The sequence below is a fragment of the Triticum aestivum genome, chromosome 7D (assembly GCF_018294505.1).
Source record: "Triticum aestivum cultivar Chinese Spring chromosome 7D, IWGSC CS RefSeq v2.1, whole genome shotgun sequence".
NCBI lineage: Eukaryota > Viridiplantae > Streptophyta > Magnoliopsida > Poales > Poaceae > Triticum > Triticum aestivum.
The window spans coordinates 577,872,317-577,892,223 of NC_057814.1; the positions used below are offsets into that span (position 1 = coordinate 577,872,317).

The window sequence follows — 19,907 nt, forward strand, 5'->3', positions numbered from 1 at the left end:
ACAAATCTCTCCCTAATAATAAAGCACGGATTGATTTTGTCGGGTTCACCGTCACAATACGCTTTCTTCTCATGTCATAATATGCTTTTACAATTTGTATGGACAAAATCGTAATATAAACGAGGTGGTACTAATTCGGGGTCGCAAGACGGAAAAAAATTCAGCACCCTCCTAGGAATCGAACCGGCCAGGCCGAACAAATCAGGCCCACCTATCTGAGTGGCCCAAACAAATCGTCTCAAAATTACTTGCCAATTGCCAATGGGAGGAATTGAACTCAAAATCTCCAGCCCAGTAAACAATGTCGCAGCCAACTGGGCTAGATAATGTTATGTGCAGATAGTTAGGTTGACTCATATAATAAATAGTCCCACCTCGCTCCGCTAAATAAAATCTACCCAATTTATATAGGTCTTTAAATTTTCTGGGTATCACGAAGCAAATCTCAGGGATCGTGATATTAAAAATATATGGAAGGGAAGTGAGGCTAAAGAAGAAGGAAAGAGTGGGCTATCATTGGCCTCTTAAGAGGAAAAGAATCAAAGAAATATAAGGGAAAAAAGGGAGAAGGCTTAATGAGCTCTCTATATATGCGAAATAAGAGAGCGAGAAATATAAGGAAGAAATCTCAGGGATCGTGATATAATGAAATATGGAAGGAAAGACTGGCTACTTGGCTCTTAAAGAGGATTTCAAGGAATAGAGGAAATAAGGAAAAAAATGAGGAAGAATAAATTAACCTTCTATATATGCGAAATAAAAGAGCGACCTTTAATGAACAGAGAGCCCAGTTTGTTGCTGGTCGATTTTAACCAAAGTTCGATTGGATTTGGTACTGTTTTTGTGTCCTTCACGGACTAACATTAGAGCCAATTTTGGACTAATATATATACACCGGTTAGCACACACACGGCATTATGCGACTGCATAATAAATCACGAACACCAAAACACATACATTTAGAAGTCATGGTCATAGAGTCTGATCTCGATGTAGCATGCAACATCCCTGAAGGGGGACACGCTCGAGGTGGTATGGAGGAACAATTGCACTAGGTAAATTTACTTCAACTAAAGTGTTGCGTGCAGGATATTTTTATTGTCTGATTTCCATAACTCATTAGGATGGTTAATTTGCCGGTGTGATATGCTTCATCACTATGCATCTATGATCCGATCTTAACTGTCGTACTGAAGTCGGACGAAAAAAATTCTGTATATACCAGTGCCCTTACTTCAATATCTTTTTTTATTTCCTAAATTGCATCCATGAAAAAGATGACACTATCAATACATCAGCTCACATTGGTTGACTCATTCATTCTTATTTCAAACTTTGTTTAAGGATACCACACTACAAAAATTATTATTTAAACAAAAGAATATAGTAAACAAAAGTACATTGCTTTATTAAAATAGCTAAGGTAATTACAACAATTGCAATATCTTACCACCATGATTATAATATAGGCACTATCTTGGTTTAAGGCAGTAATGTAAAGCAATATAATGCAAAAAGGAAACAAGAGAGAATGTCTAGGTTGGCCAACACTAGTAGAAAAAGGGTCTATTGTCCCGGTTCATGAGGGCCTTCTGTCCCGGTTTGTGAACCGGGACTAAAAGGTCGTTACTAATGCCTTGGCCTTTAGTTCCGGTTCTTACATGAACCGGGGCAGAAGGTCCTCCACGTGGCCGCTGCGGCCAGCCCAGGCAGGGGGGCCTTTGGTCCCAGTTGGTGACACCAACCGGGACCAATAGGCATCCACGCGTCAGCATCTGGCTGGAGCTGAGGTTTTTTTTGAAAGGGGCTGATTTAGGGGTTTTGGGGGTTAATTTAGGTTGTTATTAGGTAGCTATTAGAGAGAATTGTCCTCTCTTATATCTCCGTGCTTGGTTTACCAACGCTACGTACTTCTATGCCTAAACATGGCTTAGATTGAAGTGAAGGCAACATGTGGTGCATGTTGAAAGTAATACTAATCCTAACTTGATCAAGTTTGGATTGTACTACTTTCGTCATGCACCACATGCATGTTGCCTTCACTTCAATCCAATCCATGTTCATTTCACCCGCTGATATATAATAACTCTTCATGCGCGCATCATGCATCATCATATATAATAACAAGTCCTACTAATCATCATCATACAACTTCTACTCGTTATTAATAACAAGTCATACGATCATCGTCCTCATAGTCATCGAACCAACCCTACTTAATTGTTCTTAGCACATGATCATCAGTATTAGGTAGGACCGAAATACCCTCTTTAAGGTAAAATAGCATAAAACAATATAGACCCTGACTCTCCATTATGGAGAATGGAGATCATCCTGTCTCCAATTCTTGCGCTTCGCTTCCTTTTGCTTCCAAGAACCTCCTTGCGACTGTCCATACATTTTTTCCATTCTTTGATTTGCATGTCTCCACTTCTTTTAGAAATCCGATATGGACAGTTGAGATTCGTAGGATGACCTGGTTGTATGTTCAAAACATCAAGCCTACCATTCTGATACATCAAATGAGGTACACAATCCTCTGGGATTATCTGTTGAAAAACATAGTAATAACTTCATAGTTAGCAATGATGTACTAATTTTAGAAGTATGCAAAAGATGCACGGATGTCGTAATAGTAAGAAATCTTACCAGGGTATCTCCATAGTAGTTATCGTAGTTCAACACGTGCACTAGTGGCACGTATTGACCATAATGTGGAGGAGTTTTACAATAGATATTGTAATTCTCAAGATAAGTAAAATATTCGACCAGATGAGTTTTCTCCTTATAAGTTAACTCAGAGCCATCGGTGTAGTAGGTTCTGTCTACCATATTCCGCACATTGTTTGAACAATCAAAATAAGCTGTCAATAAAAATAAGCTGTCAACTATTTTGAAATGAACAATATAAATTAGCTAATAACTATGTTTGAGAAACTCACATAGCGGTAGAATTGGAGGCGTATCAACAAGGACCCAAATGTCCATATTGTCTTGCTCGATGTCAGGATCACCAAGATCCATGGTGACAAGCATACCCTCATCAAAACCATACATCTTGCAAAATGCTTCCCAATTTTTGCAACCAAAATGGGTTACGCTCTCAGAATTATACAGATTTACTTCAAAATCTATATCATGATTGGTCCTTAGGTGAATTTCTTTGTTTCCATACTTTCATGGTCTTCAAAACCCATCCTCTCCAAGACGTAGCGTCTTGCATGGCATGGGATAAGCTAGCCGAATTGTAAAAGATGAAAAGTACACGTTGAAATAGTTGAAGTCGTGCTTAATTACGAAAAAATAACACTCGTCGTCGTTGCGTACCGTTTCAACATCAAAGGTCTCCTCCAGCTTAATACTGAAGCGCCGATCTTCGTCCAGGTGAGGCCTGTCGCACTGACCTCGGTCGTCGTGGCACCAGTCGCACTCCCTCGGGAGACTTTCGTCGTCCGAGTACGACATTTCCAGGACCAAAAGGTCCAGACGAACCGGGACCAGTGGCCCACGTGGCCCGGCCGGCCCCCTGGGCTCACGAACCGGGACTAATGCACCCCATGGGTCCCGGTTCGTGCGGAACCGGGACTAATGGGCTGGCCAGGCCCGAACGAAAGCCCTGTTTTCTACTAGTGCAATATAATCTTTAAATCTACATATATTCTAATGCTTATGTCCAATGTATTAAAGTAACTTATAAGTAGCTACATATATTCTATTTATGATGCAAAATCTAATCAGTTTCTTCTTTTAGTAAACATAAAAGATTCATACAATATTGAAAACACTCATGCAGCCTAGCAATTTGGGTCACTATCTCCAGTCCTGGATGCCAAGGAACGTAGAAATAAAAGAGATAGCGAGCGATATGCACGGATGACCCATGAAGAAAAACAAGAAAAGCTGAAAAAGCGACGCCAGGCCTATCAGTGAAACAAAACAATTAAAGATTCAACTTATGTGCAAGAAAAATGCATACAAGGGAGGAAGAAATATGCAAATATGGAGCTAGCACAAAAAACAAAAAAATGCGCAAGAGAAAGGCAAAAATATGCAAATATGAAGCCTGAGCAAAAGAAAGCAAGAATAGCGCAAATTGCAGCTAATCGTGAACTGAAGCATAACACACCATGCAAAGAATCAATTGCGATGGAGAACCTGCCATATGTCGCGACAGAAGAGGAAGTTAGTAAATCTATACGACGAAGACTTCACAAAGTATATATGCATGGAGGGTCCACAAAGTATACGACTTTCTTATGTAATCACTCTCATGTGTTTGTTCTCACTCTTTTCCTTCTTTAGACCCTTCATGTCTAGAAGAAAACTGATCAGTTGCTTCATTTGATTCTGCGTATTATTGCGGTAGGTGTGTAAGCATGGCCCTAAAATTGATTATATCTTCAACGGCAGCCCTAAAAGCATAGTTGGGCTAAGAAACTGCATTCTTTCCTCACTTGAGTACATGGCACCCTGCCAACACACGGCACACAGGCCGGAGAAAAGATAAACGACATAGCCATCAACTAGTCGACGGAGCTCCAAAACGCCTAGACACCATGATCCTGCCCAGATAGAGACGACGCCGAGGCCTGAACTTTAGATCGATATGAGAAGATTAAGAGCATCTCGTTCCTCCGTCTTATTCAATGATCTCCACTGCTGCAAGAAGGTACATGATTTAAATAAACAGTCAGCAGGTTTAGCAGGAAAAACATGTTCGATCGTAAACTTGTTTCTAATAGTCCATAACGACCAACAAATGGCACCCAGACCAACCCAGGATGAAAATATACAGAGAGGTATGTGTAAAAAGACAAGTGAGCTGATCCCATGCCTTCCATGTAGATCGGACGCACCACGCAAGCTCGTAGCACGGTATCATGCCATGCACCGTATCACAGGATATTTTCCCAGGTGTGGGTGAGAGAAAATTTCACCGTGGTGTGAGTTAATTGAGAAGTAACTTGAGCAGATCCACACGTAACTTTTTTGAGCTTGATGCAATGTCAAAGAGGCGGTGCCTAGCCTAAGTGCCAAGCTCGCAGCCACATCTTTTGTGTGAGTTTATCTCCGAACTGTGCAGGAAATCATCTCTGCAGGTTCTTTGCTCATTCTCGACGTCGACTTCTCTCACAGCCGAATCCACGGTAGTCCAATCACATCACCTCATACTCGCGATCGCGATGGTCCTAACGTATCTGCGGCACAAACAGATTATCACAATACGACCCAGTAACGGCTCCTGGCCGGGTGAAATGACCAAGCGGCGAGGTCAAGGTTCAGATCAGGGGTGCGGCAGAGCGGCGGGTGGTTGCTGGCTCCTCAATCCGTCGACGGCGCGGCAGTCTCCTTGGTGGCAATGGTCATGCTCGAGCCATGGGATCGCTGCTCGTCATCATGGCCTCCTCCTCCCACCGGCCGATGGACAGCCTACGGTCACCGCCCGCCGCCGTGTGCTAGCTGCTTTTTCTGACGCGTCTTGCTACCAGCGGGACGTGGCCTGTCACCTGTGGCCAGCCGATTCCCTGCAACAACATGCATGGTTAGTTTGCCATGTCTGGATGATTAAAGCTATGTTTCAATGCTAATATTGCTACTAGTAACCAAACAGGTCTGTTTAATTACAGGTGCATGCATGCATCCCCTGGATAGTCAATACATGGCAGCGTGTTTATGCCATGGTGGTAGTTTAGCAGTCTGCTGGTGCGAACTAACAAATTTTTGAACTCCTCAAAATAGTATCCTTTGAGGATTTAAAGCACCTCCAACGCTATCCCCTAAAAGGACACACTATCCGTCCACGGACAGGATACGAGAGTCGGTTATCCAATCATGTACCTTAAATAGACAACAAATTCGGACAACACAGGTAGGCCAGACGGATCTAATGACAAAGCACATGTGTTGTGAGGACATGTGATCCAATTGATAGTGGGTCAAGCGGGCCTTCGCATGGTGTCTGGACTCCCGCAAAGTCAGACCCCCCCCCCCCCCCCCCCCCCGCGAGTTTGCTTCCTCTTTAATTGTTCGTAGTATTAGTTTCTAATGATTGATTTACGTCAAAGTTAATTGATATTTTTCCCTAGTTTTTTTTGATAAACAAAATGTATCGATATAAGAAATATATCAATTACACCCAGCATCAACATGCTGTAAAAGAGCTAGTCAAGACATTAAGGATGTACTCATCAAAATTAAGTAGTGAAAACATTTGATTGATCGAAATCATGATGAATCCAGAAGAGTCATGGACGTGGTGTCCATCATGTTTAGCAGGTCAACGGGGTGGGCGGCGTTGAAGAAGTGCATTTTGAGTGCAAGTATGCTTGTGGCCCTGGATAACCTTTTTTTTTGCATGGGCGTGTTACGCGCCTAGTTTCCTGTCTTTTTTACTGTTTGTACTCCCTTCGTCCAGGAATCCAGGATTTCCAAAATAATTAATTGCTAGATTTTAGATGCTATTTAAAGGGAAGGCATAGGTTATTTGTATGCTTCCACAAAATTTGTTGTCCTGTCTCTGATAACCTAGATTGCAATGCACCTCATTAGACGCTCTATGCACCTGGATGGAGGGAGTAGTACATTGTATTTCTACATGGTCATTAATGAAACTAGGGAGAGATCCCCTTCTTCAAATAAATAATCAATTGCAGCCAAAGAAGAAGCATCTTGGCCTTGGGGTTGGAGAGAGCAAACGTGTGGCAATTCATCAATTCGGCCAAAAAGTTAGCCCGGTAGGTGCCCGTGGTTGCTATGGTAGTTTTTTTTTCAGCAAGAAAAAACTACCATAGCAACAACGTCACAACAAGTATGATGACCTGCCGTAAATCAATACTTTGTTCGTCCCATATTAGTTGTCGCTCAAACGGATGTACCTAAAACTGAAATACATCAATTTCAGCGACTACTAATATGTGATGCAGGGACTAAATATATACAATATGTACAAAAATGCGGCTCTAATATTTACACATGGGGTCATGGATCACACATCAGAGCCGAGAAGATGAGACGGCGATGTCGAGGTTCAAGTCAAGGTGCAGAATGGCGGCGGCCTCGCGGCGACGGTGGCAACCGGCACCTCGACCCCTTGCCAGTGCGGCGGCCTCCTCGGTGGTCATGCTCGAGATGTCAGCGTCGCTGGTCGCCTCTGACTCCCCACACCGGCCGATCGACAACGTTAGGTCACACCCCGCTGCCGGTTGCTGCTTCTTCTGGCGCATCTTGTCGTCGGTGTGACGTGACCAGCCGGTCGCCTGCAACAACGTACATGGTTAATTAGCCATGTCAAGAAAATTTAACATGTTTTTGAGTGCTTGTATAATATTACTAGTAATCAAGCAACTAATATTGCACATCTAGCTAGAAGCTTCATCTTTGTTAGACAACATATATAGCACATGCATGCATGATTGATGGTAAATTGGTAAGTAAGAAAGATATCAATATGAGTAATATTTGCTTCCTCTAGATTGGTTCATATATTATTTTTTACTGGTCTAAGTTCATTCATGCTTGTCTCTAGCCTTTTATTTATAAAAACTATGTTAATATAAAAAAAATCAATTACACCCAAACTCTGCATCAGCACGGTGTCAAGAGCTAGTCAAGACATCAGATAAGTACACAATCAAATTAACTTGTGAAATGCTTGATTCACTAGTAGTTACTCCAACCTTCTCTGGTGTAATTAGCATGCCGGTGGAGTTCCATGGCAGCCGCTTTCTACTCTCCTCCCAGCTCCTAAAAACCTCTTCTATCGATGGTCTGTACAATGAGCTATAGCTGGCATCATGTTTAATAAACTCAATAATACACACTTATAAACTTCAACTAATAACCGGATTGATGATCCAATTATGGTAGTACTCACATTTGGCACGGCGGCAACATCGAGTGGTGGCCGCGGCGAAACACGACGTTAGAGGGAGCGTTTATTGTTCTTGTGTTGTTGCCATCGATGCAGTGATCTTGGCAACGATTCACTGACGCGTGGGGTGGGTTATTGTTGTTGTTGTTGCTAGAGCTTGACCTGTACATCTGCAAATGGGACCAAGTTTTGAAATAATTAAGAGAAATTAATCAAGAAGTTGGGATGTGGAAACAACTCATACACGTTTAAGAGACTGTGAAAATAATGGTTACGTGCATCAACTGATGGAGAGGCCAGGTATACCTCCTTTGCGGAAAAAAACATGTGATAGTAAGAAAGTACCTGAAGATGGCTCTTGATGTGAGATATGCTGACCCCTTTTGTGCCCATCAGCTGAAGAATTCGCTTTGGTGTTGCCTCTGCGCAGACCAAGGGAGGAGAGAATTGATGTCAGAATACCGGATCATCGACCGGCCGTGAAGAAAAGAACTAAAAATGATAATCTTTGACATGGTTAAGTTGTGCACAATAGCTATATGCAACTTGACTGAAATTGTAATTTGGGTAAGTGGACTTTGTGGGAGGAGGAACAGTTGAAGGAGGAAGAAAGCTGGGGGAAGAAGAAAGAAGGACGCCCAGGCAACTTATCCATAGCCGATCCCTAAGTTGTGACGAGAGCACTTGATGAATGGCAGATAAAGGATGTAGGAGTACGTAACATACAAATTGTAGAGTTCTATATGCAGAAAAGATCGATTAAAATCATGATGAATGGTGTTTATTTTGGCAAAACGGCAGTTCCGCTGTCACCTATTACCAAAGTCAGCCAATATTGAAGGGGACATTAGGGAGAGAAGACAGAGAGATTTAATCGTGCATACATATCACGTGGGGCTTTCTTTGATTCCTTTCTGCCATGAACTTGAACCAAATCTGCGATATTAATATATTCCCCTTGTAAAAAAAATGAACTTGAACCAAATCCGGCCTAATTAACTTACCGCACGACTAAAGCAATTACTACCCTTAAATCGGTCCATACCGTGAAATATCCACAATATTTGAGAGGCCGATCGTTGGCAGTGTAAATCGGTGAAATCCATGCATGCAATGCAACTGTGCAATTAGAGAGAGGGAGAGAGAGAGAGAGAGAGGCGAGAAGCAAGAACTGACCATCCTGGCCGCCGAGGCAGTCGACGGCCTCGATGAACTGCCGGTGCAGCTCCTCCGTCCACCGCATCCGTGGCTCGTCGGACCGGTTGTACTGCCGGACGCCTCTCCTCTCGAACCCTCTCATATTGTACAGATATGTCTCTCCCTGCTGCTAGAGCTCACCCTTCAACTCGGTCTGATCCTGATTCCCAAGCTTCTGGTACACTGTTACACACACAGCTGATGATGCTTCACCAGAATCAAGTTCCAATATAGTATATGTATAGAGAGAGAGAGAGAGAGAGAGAGAGAGGGGAGAAAGAGAGAGTTTTGGTTTGGCCTAACAATGATGAAGTTGAAGCCCAAGTACAATTTTTTAAGTAGTAGTACAACCGTACTTATATAGGGCCGATATATGGAATGTGTGGATCAAAGAAAGAGAGAGATGGCTGACTTTGCTGACCTAGTCTAGTCAAACATCCATTGCTCAATTAAGTTGCTACCTCTCAGAAAGGTTGCAACCTAGCGAACACAGGCCAGGAAGAATTAATAGGAACAAGCCCAAATTGGAGAAAAAGTGGCCTGTCCATGTCCACGATGATAGATCTTTGGATCGGAGTAGGCTAGTAGATCTGGTGAACCTACCTTGTCCAGCAGCGGATGAACTCGAGCCGGAGGCCATCGTGGTGCTGGGGCACACGGCGATGGCGGAGAGTGGGCGAGGTGGAGGTGGAGCTTCCCGTGAGCACCGCGCTAACCCTAGATCGGTAGGGATGTAGGTGGGGTTTGTGGCAGCGATTAACCTCGTGAGTCGTGCCCCGGCCCCCACCTCTGTTTATATAGCGCGGGTCACAGGGGCCCACCAACCATGGTTTGGTTGGGCGCCCCCGATCAGGGCGCGAGTCAGGGGCCCGTTCGACCCGTTGGGTTCGAACGGGAGAGAGATCAACCTAACATTCTCCCCCTTGATCTCAACTTTACTTTTAACTTTATACTTTCTAGTTTATCTGTTTCATCACATATTGGTACATAGAGCATGTTTCATCGTCACGGCTTAATTGCCGTTAGAATCATACAGCTACAACGTACTTTATGTTCAGAAACAAATTCTGTTCCTTTTGGGCCTATCCAGGAATCATAAGGCTTTCCCTTAAACCCATGCCGACTAAGTGTTCCTTGAACACATTGGGTGGTAAGCCTTTCGTTAGCGGATCCGCAAGCATATCCTTTGTCCTTATATGCTCGAGACTTATAGTTTGATCCTGGATTTTATCTTTCACAACATAATACCTTATCTCTATTGTTTTGGCAGCATTACTCGACTTGTTGTTGTGAGCATAGAATACTGCGGGTTGGTTATCACAGTACATCTTTAGTGGTTTGTGAATGCAATCTACCACTTTCAAGTCGGACACAAATTTCTTTAGCCATATCGCCTGCCCCGTGGCTTCGAAGCATGCTATGAATTCTGCATACATCGTGGATGATGCAACTATCGACTGTTTGGAGCTTTTCCACGAAATAGCTCCCCCAGCGAGGGTGAATATGTATCCTGACGTGGATTTTCTATCATCTCTGTCCCCCGCAAAATCTGCGTCTGAATACCCTTTTATCTCTAGGGAATCACTTCTCCTGTATATTAGCATGTAATCCTTCGTGCCTTGCGCATAACGCAATGCTTTCTTTACCATCTTCCAGTGCTCTAGGCCTGGATTCTCTTGATATCTACCGAGTACCCCGGTGATAAAAGATAAGTCAGGGCGAGTGCACACTTGTGCATACTGTAAGCTGCCAACTGCCGAAGCATATGGTACTGCTTTCATTTGATCGATCTCATACTGGTTCTTGGGACATTGGAATTTCCCAAAACTATCGCCCTGGACTATTGGAGCAGGTGTGGCTTTACTCGCATGCATATTATACTTTTTAAGAACCTTTTCTAAATATGCTTTCTGAGATAGTCCTAAGACTCCATTGTTCCTATCTCGGTGAATTTCTATGCCCAAAACGTATGATGCTTCACCAAGATCTGTTATGTCAAAATTTGAGGATAAGTATTTCTTTGTTTCTTGTAGTAGACTAACATCACTACTAGCAAGCAGGATATCATCCACATACAAGATTAGGAAAATATATTTCCCATTTTTAAACATTGCATAAACGCAATTATCCTCAATATTTTCTTTAAATCCAAAACTTTTAATCGTTTGATTAAACTTTAGATACCACTGCCGAGAGGCTTGTCTTAATCCATAAATGGATTTCTTCAGGCGGCATCCCATATTTTCCTTGCCTTCCATGATAAAACCCTTGGGTTGTTTCATGTAGACCTTTTCTTTTAAATCACCATTCAGAAATGCCGTCTTAACATCCATTTGATGTAACTCTAAATCAAAATGAGCAACTAATGCCATTATGATTCTGAAGGAATCCTTACATGAGACTGGAGAAAATGTCTCATTGTAATCTATCCCTTCTCTTTGTGTAAATCCTTTTGCCACGAGTCGTGCTTTATACTTTTCTATATTCCCTTTAGAGTCATACTTAATTTTGTAGACCCATTTATAGCCTACTGTTTTGGCTCCTTTGGGAATTTCCTCTAAGTCCCAAACATCTTTGGAACTCATTGATTTCATCTCGTCTTCCATTGCCTTCATCCACTTCGATGAATGAGGGCTTCTCATGGCTTCTTCATATGAGGTGGGATCTTTTTCCATATGAACCATTTCTGTGTTATAAACTTTAAAGTCAGTAGAAATAGCTGACTTTCTTGGTCTTGTAGACCTTCTAAGGGCCTCAGTTTCTGGCACATTTTGTGCCTCAACTTCTGGCACTTCTTCTAAAATTTGCTGTTGCACCTCCCTTTCATGCTCAACAACGGGTTCAGTCGGCTCCTGACGGACAGGTTTCGGGTCTTCCCCCATAGCTGTCATGGGTGGAGTTGCAACTGGTAGTGAGAAAAATGGCTCCTGAATCATCGGATTAGGTGCATGCACCCTCTTCTCCTCAAGATCAATTTTCCGAGCTACCAAGCTCCCCCTCATCATTTCGTCCTCTAAGAAGACTGCATGTCTCGTTTCTACAAACTTTGTATATCTGTCATGGCAGTAGAAACGAAAACCTTTTGATCTGTCTGGATAGCCAATGAAGTGGCAACTTACTGTTTTGGGATCTAACTTTGCAATGTTTGGATTAAACATTTTGGCCTCAGCAGGGCACCCCCACACCCTGAAGTGTTGTAGGGAGGGCATCCTTCCTGTCCATAGCTCGTACGGTGTTTTGGGCACCGACTTGCTTGGTATTCTATTGAGAATGTGAATGGCGGTTTTAAGCGCCTCCATCCATAATCCCAATGGCAAGTTGGAATAACTCATCATGCTGCGTACCATATCCATAAGGGTACGGTTGCGCCTTTCAGCTACTCCATTTTGCTGAGGCTCGCCCGGCATTGAATACTGGGCTACTATGCCAGTCTCCTGCATGAACTTCACAAAAGGTCCAGGGACTTGGCCATATGGAGTGTGTCGACCGTAGTACTCTCCCCCACGGTCGGACCTTACTATCTTTATTCTTTTATCGTGCTGATTTTCAACTTCAGCTTTGAATATTTTAAATTTATCCAACGCTTCCGATCTTTCTTTTATTGGATAAATATAACCATAGAGAGAGTAATCATCTGTGAATGTTATGAACGAGTCATATCCATCCACACTTTTCACTAGAAATGGTCCACAAATATCAGTGTGAATGATTTCTAGTGTGCCTGTGCTATGGATTGCACCTTTTTTGATTTGTTTTACGTACTTTCCTTTAACGCAATCTATGCATTGTTCTAAGTCTGAAAATTCTAACGGAGGAAGAATTTCACTTTTGACTAATCTTTCTATTCTCCCCTTCGAAATATGGCCCAAGCGACAGTGCCATAATTTCGATGAGTCAAATGTTCTTTTCCTTTTCTTTTGTTCTTTATTCGACGCGGAAACATGTTCTTTCACATTGCAAATGGAATAAACTTTTTCACGAAGTGATAACAAATAAAGCTCATCATGTAGTAAAGCATCACCCACATAAGCATTATTTAACCAAATGGCACACTTGCCATGTCCAAAATAACATTCATAATTATCTTTGTCCAAACAAGAAACACTTATTAAGTTTCTATGACATGATGGAACAAATAAAACATCTCTAAGTAGAAGATTGAATCCATCAGCTAACTCCAAGGAGATATCACCGACAGCTTCAACTTCTGCTTCAACTCCGTTCGCCACTTTAATGCGTCTTTCGCTTCTTAGCATAGTCCGCGTTGAATGGAATCCCTGTAAAGAATTTGCAACATGAACAGTTGCTCCTGAGTCAATCCACCAAGTGGATTTTGAAAACTGTGCATACAGGGATTCATTTACAAATGAAACTATATTGTTACCTCTTTTTGCCATGATCGACTTTAGCCAAACAGGACAGTCTTTCTTGTAATGCCCGGTCTTCTTACAGTGGAGACAAGTGTCTTTGTCCACTGAGAAAGGCTGTTGCTGACGCTGATGCTGATAGGAAGCTTTTCCTTGTGGCTTTGAAGGAGAACTTTTGTTGTTTTGATTATAATTCTTTCTCTTGTGACCCTGCACATATATAGTTGAGTGTACCACCATGTGAGGCTTTGAGTCTCTCCTCTTCTTGCACACACATTGCTATTGTCTTTTCAACATCCCATGTTCCAGGTGACATGTTGTAGTTCACAACAAAAGCTTCAAACTCCTTCGGCAGTGAAGCCATGACAAGGTGGACCAGGAGCGCTGGTTTGGTCTCCAGATCCGCGTCCATGGGCTTGAGCTTTGCTGCCATATTGCTCATCCTGAGGATGTGCTCTCTTATGCCATGACTACCACCTGTGTAGCGTTCTGTCACCAGTTGCTCTAACACCTGGGTGGCATATATCTTTGAAGAGCCAGTGAACTGGCTCTTTATCTTTGAGAGCAACTCCCCTGCGGAAGTGCACTCTGCAATGGAGCCCACAATGGCGCTCTCAATTGTGTTCTTTATAAAGGCCATGCATTTTTTTGTTTGCATTGACCCACTTTTGATTATCTATGAGGTAGGACTGCTCCAAAGGAGCATAGTCCCCTTTCTTTTTAGCCCATGCAGCATCATCATCAGTGGCCTCTCTTACTGGCTCTGTGGGTCTGACCGGCTGTGGTTTCTCCACAACCCAGTCAAGATCAGCACAAACAAACGCCAGTTCAACTTTCTTTCTCCACTCAGTGTGGTTGTCACCTCTGAGTGTCGGAACTTCTTTTAGGCAACTCATCAAGTGAAAGCCTCCTGAAATCACAATTTAAGTGACATCAATAGAACAATCATTTGTATTAATCTAACGTTGGTCAAATTAAACATATAATTGTCTATGCAATTAAATCTATATTACCGTTGGGCAAAAATTAGAAATAAATGCACCTTTAAATTTCAATAATAAAACATGATCATGTTATTAACAACGTTGGTCATAAAAATAACATAATCATATTCATTTTAATAATCACTTTAACATGCTCTTAAAAACTTAATACTATGTAAACTTTTATTTTCTTTGTAAAAGAGCACTATTAATTATTTACTCAGCCGAAAAACATGAATAAAAAAAATTCATGAACTTTTTACTTTTACTTTTTAGAGTCATTTTCTGTTAGCTTTTCTATTTTCTAAACAAAAAATTTCGTTGGAAAAATTTTTGCATAGAAAAGAATAAACTGTGTGACTTTTGCCCGAGAAAGTAAACTGGACAGAACTGTTCTGCAATCCAGCCTCGGCCCAGCGCCCGCGGCTGCGGCCTCGGCCTGGGCCGCTGGCCTCAGCTGGCCCAGAAGCGCGCGAGCACCAGCAGCGCGTACGGGGAGCCGACCTCTTCCCTTTCGGCCCAGCGGCCCAGCTGGCCCGCTTCTGCCCTAGGGTTTCAATCGACAGCGTCGGTTTTGATCGAACGGTCAAGCGGGCCTTGCGCCCGAACAAAACCTGCCTACCGCGCCGTTCGGGACGAAACCTAATCCGTTCGCCCGATTCTTTCCCCCTCGTCTCTCGTCGCGTCGCTCGCCTCTGTCCCGCACTGGACTTCGCCGGCCGCGCGGAAAAACCACGCCCGCCGCCGGCGACCGCGTCGGGCCACCGCGCCACGCGAGCCGCTCTGGCCTCCTTCCCCCCTTTCCTCCCTTTACCCCCTCCTTCTCTGTGACAGAGAGAGCGAGAGAGAAACACGGCCAAGCTGTGTAGCGGGGTTGGGGCTCCGCCGGCCGCCAGCGACGGCGTGAAGCCACCGCACCGCGCGAGCCGCGCGCGAGCCCCCTTCTCTTTCCCCCCACTGTCCTTTTCCACCGCCCGCTCCTCCTTGCAGTAAACGACGACGGCAGAGCTTCGAGCGGCGGTGCCATTGCCATTCCCTTCGCAGCTGCGCGTTCCCCTCTGTGGTGAGCACGCCGCCGTCGAACGGGTCGGCCGCGGTACACTTTGCCCCTTGCGGGGTTGTTCTTCGTCCGAACGGCTCGGCTTGCCGATGCCCGTTCGGATCGAGAGGAACTAGCGCGGCCGGTGTGGCGACGCACTTTGCCGGCGAGCCCGAGGGCCTCTTCCGGTGATCTTTGTGCTGTTCTTTTTGTTTGCTTTTCTCTGCCCTGATAGGGTTCTTTGGGGAGGGAAAAACTATTGCTTTGATTTCTTTCTACCGAAAACAACTAGCCCGATCTGGCTGATACCATTGACAGATCTTTGGATCGGAGTAGGCTAGTAGATCCGGTGAACCTACCTTGTCCAGCAGCGGATGAACTCGAGCCGGAGGCCATCATGGTGCTGGGGCACACGGCGATGGCGGAGAGTGGGCGAGGTGGAGGTGGAGCTTCCTGTGAGCACCGCGCTAACCCTAGATCGGTAGGGATGTAGGTGGGGTTTGTGGCAGCGATTAACCTCGTGAGTCGTGCCCCGGCCCCACCTCTGTTTATATAGCGCGGGTCACAGGGGCCCACCAACCATGGTTTGGTTGGGCGCCCCCGATCAGGGCGCGAGTCAGGGGCCCGTTCGACCCGTTGGGTTCGAACGGGAGAGAGATCAACCTAACACACGACACAGCCAACTAGTAGTACAATTATTTGTCTCAAAAAAAAAAGTAGTACAATTATTTCACATATATACTAATAAGGCATAATGGTATTTATCACATATATATGCGTCGACCCGTCGAGCTCACGCCATTAATGGATTTGTCTGGGTCTCTTCTCTGCATAGTGACAGGTATGTGTATGAACAGTTCAACCGGTTGACAAAATAAAAAAAGTTGTCCAGTTCATATGTGAAATTTATGCTTGTTCAATGTCTCGGCATTCATCTAAAAAACGTCTCGGCATTTATTTTCTGTCACTCTCGGTGTCGCTAGGTTTGCCAAACTTAATCAAGAAAACCATAGTATATACCGATGTATGTATTAACTACGCTCGTTGAGACGTTGATACATACATATGTGGAGTGTACTGCGTACGTAGACTTGATAAATTCAGTCAGCTGTTGGATATCAGGCTGGCCAGCTGAAATGTTTAAAGTCAATTCAACTCTCTGCCATATGCCATGGCATGCATGGATTTCTCCAGGGCAATGGGAAACCAAACGCATGTAGTGAATGTGAATACATATATACATATATGGCCATAGACCCATAGATGGCCATAGGCCCACAGATGGAATAATATCGTGTGTGAAAACATGTGGAAATGGATATAATCGTTTAAAAATATCTATTTCAAGAAGTTTATAGAGTTCAAGTTGCTACTCAATTTGTTGCGTTTTGTTGATTGGAGAAAGATGGCTAGCTAGATATTGAATTTTAACTTTTGACGAATTATTTATATGAGGCACATATAGATATGAATTGGCAAATTAAGTCGCATAATTATGTCATTCCAATAGTTCCAACGATTTCTCAAAATAAAAGCCCCAAGGATATAATTGATCAGGTAAAAAAAAGGATCAGATCGATGTCAAGTTCTCCTCTTCCCATGGGAGTTTATCGACCAACAGTTTATATATACATGGCTGCTCTTGGAACCTTGCAGGCAGGATAAAACGCCATGAAGTCAATGTAGCAATTTGTGATTACCTATCACATTACTGCACCTAGCAATCTAGTGACGTCACTATCAAAGAAAATGAAGCATTCTCTACGTATGGGAAATGAATTGTGGACTTTGGGACCACATTCTTAAGGCGGGAAAAAGGAGAAAAAAAGTTCCATCTGTCCATATCTCAATCAACAAATCCAGATTCGTGGATGCATTCCCGATCAGTTTAGATTATAGATAGGGGCAGTGACACGCCCTTTTGAAATTCTTTCCCAAGCTAGCTATAGATGTACCTAGCATGCTAGGGGTAGTTTTACACATCAAAATTAATTAATCTGTGAGAACATGTGAAAGCGCCCCTTTTTTGCCTACTCGGTCGGTAGGATCTAGAACTCTAGGTGAAACTAAAATGTAAAAAAACAAAGTACATATAAGTTCTGAAGAATTCTGCAAGATCCATACATTTATATATACAACAATTTATCTCATAAGATACACGTCTATGCATATTATGGGATGACTTATATAATTTTAAAGTGTTGGTCACAAAATATAACAACTTGTACTCTGTAGAATAATCAAGTTTGTGTTACTTTTCAATGTTGATTATGTCTTTCTCTCTTGAATAAGAATTAAATATGATAATTTTACACATTAAACACATAGAGAAAAGTCTATTTTGAACACTGAATTGTTGTGCTTGGTATACTTGAACCCTGAACTTTGAAATTGACTCAATTAAACTTTGATCTTTCTAAACCTGTTAAAATGAACCCTAGTTCTGTATCAAAAATTAAATTTGTATTTCAAGACTTTCAATAATACAGCGAACTTTATGGATATAAGGATTGTTGTGAAATGATAGTCACCAAAAATAATTAGAAGATACAACTATTTGAGTCACATGAAAAATGACAGGAGACATTCATTTTATCTTTTGTGTTTCTAGTATATATGGAACAAATATGAACCCTAGTTCTGTATCAAAAATTAAATTGGCTGATGTTTTCTCCATGTTCTTACTTTGTAGCATTCTCCACACATGTGAATCATTTCATATGTTGTGAGGACTTAGAATATGAAAAACCTCAAATCAATTATTTGGGGGTAGTTTTGTGAAGGAAATATGCCCTAGAGGCAATAATAAAGTTATTATGTATTTCCTTATATAATGATAAATGTTTATTATTCATGCTAGAATTGTATTAACCGGAAACATGATACATGTGTGAATACATAGACAAACAGAGTGTCACTAGTATGCCTCTACTTGACTAGCTCGTTAATCAAAGATGGTTATGTTTCCTGGCCATAGACATGAGTTGTCATTTGATTAACGGGATCACATCATTAGGAGAATGATGTGATTGACTTGACCCATTCCGTTAGCTTAGCACTTGATCGTTTAGTATGTTGCCATTGCTTTCTTCATGACTTATACATGTTCCTATGACTATGAGATTATGCAACTCCCGTTTACCGGAGGAACACTTTGTGTGCTACCAAACGTCACAACGTAACTGGGTGATTATAAAGGTGCTCTACAGGTGTCTCCGAAGGTACTTGTTGGGTTGGCGTATTTCAAGATTAGGATTTGTCACTCCGATTGTCGAAGAGGTATCTCTGGGCCCACTCGGTAATGCACATCACTATAAGCCTTGCAAGCATTGTAACTAATGAGTTAGTTGCGAGATGATGTATTACGGAACGAGTAAAGAGACTTGCCGGTAACGAGATTGAACTAGGTATTGAGATACCGACGATCGAATCTCGGGCAAGTAACATACCGATGACAAAGGGAACAACGTATGTTGTTATGCGGTTTGACCGATAAAGATCTTCGTAGAATATGTAGGAGCCAATGTGAGCATCCAGGTTCCGCTATTGGTTATTGACCGGAGACGTGTCTCGGTCATGTCTACAATGTTCTCGAACCCGTAGGGTCCGCACGCTTAAAGTTTCGGTGACGATTGTATTATGAGTTTTTGTGTTTTGATGTACCGAAGGTTGTTCGGAGTCCCGGATGTGATCACGGACATGACGAGGAGTCTCGAAATGGTCGAGACGTAAAGATCGATATATTGGACGACTATGTTCGGACACCGGAATGGTTTCAGGGAGTTTTGGACATATACCGGAGTACCGGGGGGTTACGGGAACCCCCCGAGGAGTTTAATGGGCCAAGATGGGCCTTAGTGGAGAATAGGAGAGGCGGCTAGGGCTGGCCGCGCGCCCCCTCCCCCTCTAGTCCGAATTGGACAAGGAGGGGGGCGGCGCCCCCTTTCCTTCCCCCTCTCTCCTTCCCTTCCTTTCCCCCTCCTACTCCAACTAGGAAAAGAGGGAGTCCTACTCCCGGTGGGAGTAGGACTCCTCCCTGGCGCGCCCTCCCCTGGACGGCCACCTCCTCCCCCCTGGTCCTTTATATACGGGGGCAGGGGGGCACCTCTAGACACAACAATTGATCTTTTGATCTCTTATCCGTGTGCGGTGCCCCCCTACACCATATTCCACCTCGATCGTATCGTAGCGGTGCTTAGGCGAAGCCCTGCGTCGGTAGCATCATCATCACCGTCACCACGTCGTCGTGCTGACGGAACTCTCCCATGAAGCTTTGCTGGATCGGAGTTCGCGGGATGTCATCGAGCTGAACGTGTGCTGAACTCAGAGGTGTCGTACGTTCAGTACTTGGATCGGTCGAATCATGAAGACGTACGACTACATCAACCGCGTTGTGCTAATGCTTCCGCTTTTGGTCTACGAGGGTACGTGGACAACACTCTCCCCTCTCG

The 19,907-nt window shown here is 43.4% G+C and overlaps 1 protein-coding gene across 1 annotated transcript; it reads right to left on the reverse strand.

Annotated features, from left to right (window-relative positions):
• Positions 1-6,697: 6,697 nt before the first annotated feature.
• Positions 6,698-9,361, reverse strand: LOC123170053 (myb family transcription factor MPH1-like). Its single transcript, XM_044587899.1, has 5 exons — positions 9,047-9,361; positions 8,216-8,292; positions 7,874-8,040; positions 7,677-7,767; positions 6,698-7,256 (listed from the first exon to the last, which is right to left on the reverse strand). The coding sequence occupies exons 1-5, from the start codon at positions 9,168-9,170 to the stop codon at positions 6,993-6,995; spliced, it is 723 nt and encodes a 240-aa protein (XP_044443834.1). The 5' UTR covers positions 9,171-9,361; the 3' UTR covers positions 6,698-6,992.
• Positions 9,362-19,907: the final 10,546 nt, after the last annotated feature.